The sequence below is a fragment of the Canis lupus genome, chromosome 29, assembly GCF_048164855.1.
Source record: "Canis lupus baileyi chromosome 29, mCanLup2.hap1, whole genome shotgun sequence".
Lineage (NCBI taxonomy): Eukaryota > Metazoa > Chordata > Mammalia > Carnivora > Canidae > Canis > Canis lupus.
Window position 1 is genome coordinate 7,392,317 of NC_132866.1, and position 9,064 is coordinate 7,401,380.

General features: G+C 49.8%; 1 protein-coding gene across 3 annotated transcripts in view; it reads right to left on the minus strand.

The window, feature by feature from the left end:
• LHPP (phospholysine phosphohistidine inorganic pyrophosphate phosphatase) overlaps positions 1-5,852 on the minus strand; it is a 127,026-nt gene extending 121,174 nt beyond the window's left edge. The window contains exon 1 of one of the 3 annotated variants that reach the window (XM_072804967.1): positions 5,667-5,850. In XM_072804967.1, the coding sequence (XP_072661068.1) occupies positions 5,667-5,791 (125 nt within the window). In that variant the 5' untranslated portion in view covers positions 5,792-5,850. Of the gene's footprint in view, positions 1-5,666 lie in introns of all 3 variants that reach the window. The other 2 variants (XM_072804968.1, XM_072804969.1) reach the window with 2 other exon arrangements.
• Between the last annotated feature and the right edge of the window lie 3,212 nt (positions 5,853-9,064).

The following is a 9,064-nucleotide window of genomic DNA, read 5'->3' on the forward strand; positions in this document are numbered from 1 at the left end:
TGGAGCTCCCTTGGATAATCAAAGCAAGCCTCACATATCAAGGAGGCCACAGAATGCAGGGTGTAAAGAAATCACCCTTGGGGCTACAGACACTATCCTTGGCAGGTAGCACCTGTTCCATAAAAGGTTCCTGGGAGAGCCTATGCTTGGTGTGGCCGCTACAAAACAGGGGCATTCTGCATGTGTGAAACATCCCCATGGAAACTCCAAAAGCAGTGGGAAACTTCTAGTACCACACTCACTACCACGGTGCATCTGGGCGCTGGACCTCGTGCATGCCCAGACCACCCACAAGGAGGGCCCGAGTGTGATCAGTGGGCCACTGGAGGCAGGGCAGAGGAGCTGAAGAGAAGAGGATGTCCAGGGAGCCAGAGCGCACGGTGCTGTGGGTGAGCCTGGGTTCAGGGGGTGCTGGCCACCAAGGGGCTCATCGGCAAAAACCCTACCCACGAGTCTATGCAACTAGGAGCACCAAGGGGCTCATCAGTGAAAACCCTACCCACGAGCCTACGTAACTACGCAACTAATACTAGGCGGGTGCGGGAGTGGGTGAACAAAAGGCCACAAAGCTCACTTGAGAAGGCCCTAGTAGGGGGATCCCTGGGTGACTCAGCGGTTTAGCACCTGCCTTTGGCCCAGGGCATGATCCTGGAGTCCCGGGATGGAGTCCCACACCGGGCTCCCGGCATGGAGCCTGCTTCTCCCTCTGCCTGTGTCTCTGCCTCTCTCTCTCTCTCTCTCTCTCTCTCTGTCTATCATGAATAAATAAATAAATAAATCTTTAAAAAAAAAAAAAAAAAGATGGGCAGCCCGGGTGGCTCAGCGGTTTGGGGCCGTCTTCAGCCCGGGGCGTGATCCTGGAGACCCTGGATCGAGTCCCATGTCGGGCTCCCTGCACGGAGCCCGCTTCTCCCTCTATCTGTGTCTCTGCCTCTCTCTCTCTCTCTCTCTCTGTCTCTCATGAATAAATAAAATCTTTAAAAAAGAGAGAGAGAGAGAGAGGGAGAGACAGAAGGCCCTAGTGGACCAGGGGAGGCCGGGGACTTGGTCCTGTGGCATGGGAACCCGGGAGGTTTTGGAGGGACGAGACCATTAGGTCTCCAGGCCCCTGGACAGCACAATGATAAAATCTCCCAGGATAAGGAGCACCCTCACCAAAAATAATCCCACCTGCTCTAGGGAAGGAAATCCCCCTCTCAGCCACAAAACAGGCTCTGATATATTTTAAGACTGTTAGTATACAGCTGTTAAATTTACACAATATAGCTGCTACCAGAGACATCCCAGCTACAAAAATCAGCCTGAGATAAACAAAATCAAAAGAAAACCCTCCTGGCGATCAGTGGGAAGGTGCCAGCGCAGAACCCACACAGGTTAGCAGGCCAGAGACCCCTCCTTACCACTACCCTGGGATCTGTGCCTCCATTGGTTGGCAGGTCTGTGTCAGGGTGGGAGCATTCCTCAGGTTGGCCTGTTGGAAGCCCTGACCTTTGTCAATACCCACTCTTCCCACAAAGGACTCGAAGTATGGCTCTGGCACAGCTGTTGGGAGTCAGGCAGATTTGGGTCGCCGGAGTCCCTGGGCCATCCCAGCTGAGGCCCTGGCAAACCCTGAGCTGCACCGGCTTCAGCTGACAAAGGGGAACCACAGGGATCCCTGGGTGGCGCAGCGCTTTGGCGCCTGCCTTTGGCCCAGGGCGCGATCCTGGAGACCCGGGATCGAATCCCACATCGGGCTCCCGGTGCGTGGAGCCTGCTTCTCCCTCTGCCTATATCTCTGCCTCTCTCTCTCTCTGTGACTATCATAAATAAATAAATAAAAAAATTTAAAAAAAAAAAAAAAACAAAGGGGAACCACAGCCCCTCCCCAGCCCAGACTGTCAGGGGCCACACAAGGTAGTGAGAGGAAAGCATGAACACCTAGCACAGAACAGGCACCCTCTGAGAGCAGCCTCGCCCAGAAAATACAGGCAATATAGTCAATAATACTGTAACAACATTGTTTGGTGATTGATGGTGACTACACCCATCCCGGTGAGCACTGAGTAATATTCAGAACTGCTAAATCAATATGTTGTCCACCTGAGACCAATAAAACATTGTATGTTAATTATATTTTAATAAAGGAATTCCAAAGGATCCCTGGGTGGCTCAGTGGTTGAGTACCTGCCTTCAGTCCAGGGCGTGATCCTGGAGACTGGAGATAGAGTCCCATGTCAGGCTCCCTGCATGGAGCCTTCTTCTCCCTCTGCCTGTGTCTCTGCCTCTCTCTCTGTCTCTCATGAATAAATAAATAAAATCTTTAAAAAAAAAAAAAGAATTCCATAACTTTAATAAACGTATGTATATATGTTGTGCTGTCATGGGGTCTATCGTGCACTGAGCACTCAGCCAAAAACTTCACATACATCACGAGCCATCAGGGCACCTGCCCTGCACCCCCTCTCCACTCCTCTCTATCCTTTCAGGTGCTCTAACCCAACACTGGGAGTCATTCTTTATTCCATCTTCTCTCTGGCCCCCACAATACTCATCAGTAGGCTGTCCTGGTCCTACTTCCAAAACACCTCTTTCATTCACTCCTTTCTTGCCACCCCCCTGGTCCACATCCCACCATCTCTCTCTGGACCATACAATGGTCTCCTATCTGGTTCCCCTGCCTCTTTTCTTGAGCCCTGCCACCTACTACACTGCCAGGCCATTCCCCATTTTGCAACCAGAGTGATCTTAAAATATTTGTAATTTTTTTTTGGTGCAGTACCTTTTTTCCAGCTTTAATGACAGATAATTAACAAAATACCTGTAATTCAAATTTACAAATAGGAGATACATTCATGTGGTCCAAAAACGTTAAAAAAAAAAAAAAGGTTAATACACAAAGCTGTACAATGAAGAAGCAACCACCCAGCACCCCTCAATTGTCCGCCCCCTTGCTCTTCAAATAGTGAAACTCTTCTCTCGGTTTCTTTACGCAAACACAGCAGCAGGAACACATCACTGCATTTCTGCCTTTTTTCATCCAAAAGACAGACACTGCCCAGTCTGTTCTGTGCTTTGCTGTCTTCACTGACAATACGTCTATATGACAGGCACACACTCATTCCTATTTATGCCACATGGTATTCCACTGCATAGATGGGTGGGCCATGACATTTCCCTATTGGTGGATATTTGACCTGTTTCCAGTGTTTTCCTATTTCAAAAGTTATTGTCACGAATGACCTCGCACTGATGTCCTTTTCTCATGTATGAGGTAGGGCAATTTCCAGAAGTGGAACTGGTAACAGATAATGCCAAATGTATCTTCCACAAGACAGGCTCTGTTTCCACAAACTCTCACCAAGAGAACGTATGCCCAAAGTTGTGCATTTTTGCCAAGTTTCTCATATTGAAGAAAAATGGCACATTGGCATTGTTTCAATTTGCATTTCTCTTATCTAAGTAAGGCTGAGCATCTTTCATATGCTTAGGGGTCACATTTATTTTTTCTTCCTTATGAACTGTTTACATCTTGCATGCATTTTTCTATTAGGCTGTTGATTTTTTTTTTTTTCTGTTGACTTCTAGATTTAAGGGCATAATTATAAAGGTCCTCTACTCCAAGATTTCAAAGGAGATCTCTCCTGTTTTCATTTGATACTTACACAGTTTCACTTTTTACATTTCAAGTTCCTTAAAACAAAAATCAGATCACACCACTTTCCTGCCTAAGATCTTCAGTGACTTCCCAGGGCACTGAGGATAAAATCAGGCACCTCTCCGTGACAAGTCCCTGCTACGGCCATGCTCCCCGTCTCCAGTTCCGTGAACATGAATGTGCCAAGCCCTCTTCTGCCGCAGGCCTTTGCAGTTGCTGTTCCCTCTACCTGGAATGCACTTCCTCTGTCCCTTGGCCCAGACGGCCCTTCTTACCCTCTAGTTCCGTCCAATGCCTTCTCCTCAGAGAAGTCCAGCCTCTCCTCTGTCACCGTCCAGCCAACCTTATGTTTACTTGTCTGCATCCAAGTTTACTGTCCATTTCCGCCTCAGACATGAGCCCCATGAAGACGTGTCTGCCTCATTCACAGCCCTAAGACTGTGATCTCATGCTCCCCCTTACTAGGTCCAGTTAACCCCCAAACACAGTCTTGTTCATGACAGAGCTTCTGTGAGGCCCTTGGGACACCAAGGCAAAGGGCAGGACTTAAACCTGGACTTTAGGAAATGAAGCTCCCAGGGCCATTGGGAGTCTCCCAGGTCTGAGCTGCCCTTCACATGCTCTCCTGGAGGCCCTGTCTCCATTTTCTGACTTCCTGGCTTCTCAAACACCTCCTGCTTCGTGACACAGGACAGTATGGCTCCTGTACAGACCAGTGGGGTGGGCTCTCAGAGAAGGACCAAGACGCTCACCTAAGTGCCATCTAGGGCAGCCCGGGTGGCTCAGCGGTTTAGCGCTGCCTTCAGCCCAGGGTGTGATCCTGGAGATCAGGGATCGAGTCCCACATCAGGCTCTCTGCATGGAGCCTGCTTCTCCTCTGTCTGTGTCTCTGCCTCTCCCTCTCTGTGTGTCTCTCATGAATGAATAAATAAAATCTTAAAAAAAAAAGAAAAGAAAAGAAAAAAGAAACTGAGGTTCAAGGACATGACATACTTTGCTGATAATCCCCAGCTCTGGAGCTGAGACTGGTCCCTGGGCAGTGGTGTGCTAGCAAATGTCAAAGACCCGGCTCGCTGGCACAGAGAGGGCTTTGGGCAGGTCCTGGTTGCGTTTGCTGGTTTCCATGGTGTAAATACTTCCACCATCGCTGATTTCGGGCTACGGGCATGGCACTGAATGCAGAGTCGGGAAGAGATGTGTCCCACCGGCTCTGGAGAAAAGCTGGAATCAGCTTTTGTGTCTCTCATGAATAAATAATAAAATCTTAAAAAAAAAAAAAAAAGTGCTATCTATAGGTAGGTAAACTGAGTCCTAGTGAGGTCAGGCCATGAACCAGGGCCCTCCAACTAGTGAGTTTGGGAAGCCAGGTCCTGGGCAATTAGCCCTTCCTGGGCTGCCCCTCAAAATCATGGCAGCACTGGCCTGTCCTGCCAATGGCAACTACAAAGCAGAGGGTCCGGTGGTGCCAACCGTCCGTGGTGGTCCTTGTGCGGTCTTCTGGGAGCAAGATGCCCTCCTCCTCCTCTCCCTCCCCAAAACAATCGATGCCAGCACATACATGATTGAAGGTTCTCTATGAACCACATTAACAAAAGCAAAAAACAGGTGGAATCTAATACCTTTTATTTAACCTAATATATTCAAATCCTTATCACTCCAACACGTCATCCCTAAAAAGCAACACAAGGAGCTCTTTACGTTTCTGCCACGAAGTCTTGGAAAGCGGCGTGGACTTTGCACTCAGAGCGCATCCCAACCCTGCCCGGCCCCATCCCGAGCGCTCAGCAGCCGCAGGAAGCCAGGGGCGGCCCGGGCGACAGCGCAGCTCGCACCCGCACAGGCTCTGCGTTCCGCGGGGTGCGGGGTGCGGGGTGCGGGGTGCAGGCTGCGCGGGGCTGCGGAGGGGGCGGGGCCAAGTCGAGGCCACGCCCCCGACACGCCCCCGACACGCCCCCCGGCAGCGGCCGGAAGCCGTGGGCGGGGGGACCCGGCGGAGCGCCGAGCCTCGCGCCCCCCGCGGCCCACTCACCTCGCCACCGCCTCCACGGAGCCAGGGATCGGCGAGCCGCCGTCCTCACCGCCATCGTACAGCACGCCCGAGATGTCGAGCAGCACCCCGCGCACGCCTGCCAGCCGCTCGCCCCACGCGGCCATCGCGCTCCGCCGTCGCCGCGGACTCCGCGTCCCAACCCGCGGCGGGGAACGGCGGCCCGGCTCGCCGCGCAAGGGCGCCTGGGAAATGTAGTCCTGGGCTGCGCGGGCCGGCGGGGCCGGCGGGGCGGGGCCAACGGGACCGGCGGGGAGAGGCCAGCCGCACCAGCGGGGCGCCCCGGGTGCCGCCAGCCCCACTCCCGGGTCACACGCCCCCGAAATGGGAGCCGTCTCCCCAGGAGAGCTCAGTGGACAAAAGGCAGGAAAAGCAAAGACAAAAAGCAAGCAAAAAAACCCAACAGTCAACCTCCCTAAAAACCAGAGCAAGGCCAATCGAGACAAGGAGGTACCTGGAAAAGTAGCAAAAATCAAAGACACCAGCGCTGCATTGGTGTCCTCATCCTTTGGCTGAAGAGTGTGACAGCCCTAAAAGCAGTGGAGGTAGTTGCACCGATTGGCTGGATGATGGCGCGCCTGGGAAGTGATGCTAAGGAAGTGATTCGAAAGTCGGTGAGCGCACCTAAGCTATCATGCCAGCATAAGCTGCAAGAGTCCATGTGCCAGCAAGTACGACATGGCTATAGAAAGAAACATTATGCCGTCAAAAATGAAGACGAAGACAAGGCAACGACATGGAAACTGCACGTGTTATATGAGAAAACAGACTACGAAACTGCAGTGTGGACTTCAGCTCTGCAAAATTAAGGATTCAAAGGAATAGGGCTGGAAACAAAATAGGAAAGTTAAAAAAAAATGGGAAAGTTGCAATGTGTTAGGCCAGTGACCTTATGGATGAATTGTTACATTCCAATTACCATTAACTAATTTTTGCATTAAATAAAAATTGAAAAGGGGAAGTTTCCTTGACTAGCCCTCTGACCGTTCCAGGTATTTAGACTGAAACTTGAAGGGCGTCTGGGTGGCTCGTGGGTTAAGCATCTACCTTCGGCTCAGGTCATCATCCCAGGGTCCTTGGATCCAGCCCCACATTGGGCTCTCCTCTGCGCTCAGCGGGGAGTCTGCTTCTCCCTCTCCCCTGTCGCTTCCCCTGCTTGTGCTCTCTCTCTCTCTCTCTCTCTCTCTCGTCAAATAAATAAAATCTTAAAATAAATAAACTAAAACTTGAAAAAATCAGACTTCTCTGGGTGTGACTTAGCTTTGAGGTATCAAAAGAAGACCATAGTAGAATGGCTACTTCATTTAGGTTCTCGAGTCACAGATAGGATGAAGAATTCATCAGAATCTTAGAACTTAATTGTGCATATCATGTGCCAAGTTTACTGGGGAACTGTGTACTCTGTTGATTTTATAGGAGAGATGTAAAATGTAGTTCCCATTCTTTGGAGATTTATAATCTGGTTGTGGGAGAAAAGAATATTAAACCTTACGTTAGCCATGCTTCTTAGTTGCAGAAAATAGAAACCACTCCAGCTAAAGGGTTATGTTTATACGAGGCAGTAAGAAGCTTACAGATTTCCATGGGAACTGGAGTTTCCAAGCTCGAGGACTATACAGCCAAGAGCCATGCAGCTATGAGAAACACCCAGTTGCATTATTCCATTGGAGTACTGCTCCATCACTTGGCTCCTAAGATGCCAGGGGAAGTACAGGCCCCAAAGAATCAAATCTGCCCACCACTGTGCCCTTAAAGGAGGCTCTCCACCTGAGGCTACCACCTACGTTGCTTTCACCTTGTTTAGCTTGGTGGAACCTAGCCCAACGTGCAAGGGAGTCTGGGAAATGCAGGTTTTAGCCTTCCAGATTCTGTGGTAGGGGAGCTAAGTGAATCAGTCTGGATAATCTGCCATGAACATCATGCTCCATATACATGTATTGAACTTCTGTGGGCTCAGGGCTCTGGGTTGCAAAAAGACCTAAGGTGTGATCTTTGCCTTTGAGCCAAGACTGAAGAGAACAAGACGTATGCCTTGAAGATTGCTGACCAAATGTGTGCCAAGTGCCAACGAGTAACATAGACACAGCCACGAGGATGGGCTCTTGTTCACCACAGAGGGCAGCAGTGGTTTCTGAGCCAACCTTGAAGAATGGCTGGCCTGTAGCTTCATGACAAGGAGGAGAAGCAAGGGCATTTCTGCCAGTGGTGGGGAGCCTGCCCATGGTTCTCCCTCTTCTGCTGGCCATGTATGACCTTGGGAAAATCACTTTCTATACCTAGATTATGGTAGACAAAATAATGCCCCTAGAAGGTATCCACATCTTTCTCTCCAGAACCTGTGAATGTCCTACCTTACCTGGCACAAGTGACTAGGCTAATGTAATTAATCTAAGGATCTTGAAATGGGAGGTTATCCTAGGTGACCCCAAACAGGTTCAGTGTAGTCACAAGAGTCCTTATAAGGGAAAGAGGGATACAGGAGAGTCAGAGAAGGAGACATGACAATAGAAGCAGAACTGAGAGAGAGAGAGAGAGAGATCCAAAAATGCAGCACTGCTGGCCTTGAATATGAAGATGCCAGAAGCCAAGAAATGCAGGCAGCCTCTAGAACCTGGAAGAAGGAAAGAAATGGATTCTCCTCTGGAGCCTCCAGAAAGAATTCAGGCCTGCTGACACCTTGATTTTAGGGTTTCTTGCCTCTAGAGCCGTAAGATAGTAAATATGTGTTGTTTTAAGCTACTACATTTGTGGCAGTTTGTTACAGCAGCAATAGAAAATGAATACAGGGACTCAGGTTCCTCATCTGAAGAATGACATTGGTCCAAGATAACATGGTATCATGGGCCACTGATAGACTCAGGCCTAGCCCAAAAGTCCATGACCTTTCTTTGGATATAATGCATGAAGGGCATTATATAAGTTATGGCTGCATTTGGCTGCATGTAACAGAAATCCATCTATATTTGCTCAACAAAATAAGTTACTTTTCTCATCTATCAGGAAGTCAAGGGACACTGCCTGGGTGGCTCAGTGGTTGAACATCTGCCTTTGGCTCAGGGTGGCCTCAGGACTCTGGGATCGAGTCCCACATCGGGCTCCCTGCATGGAGCCTGCTTCTCTGCACTCTGCCTATGTCTCTGCCTCTCTGTGTCTCTCAAAAATAAATAAATAAAATCTTAAAAAAAAAAAAAAAAAGGAAGGAAGTCAAGAAGGAGGCAGGCTGGGCAGGTACAAGAGCTTCCAGGACTATGAGGGAACAGGCACAGGCTACTTCTATCTCCTGCTCTGCCATCCTTAGCATGAGGCGTTTGCCCTCATGTTCTCCAGGTGCCTACTGTACCCCTAAAACATTATGTCTACATCTAAGGCAAGAAGGCATT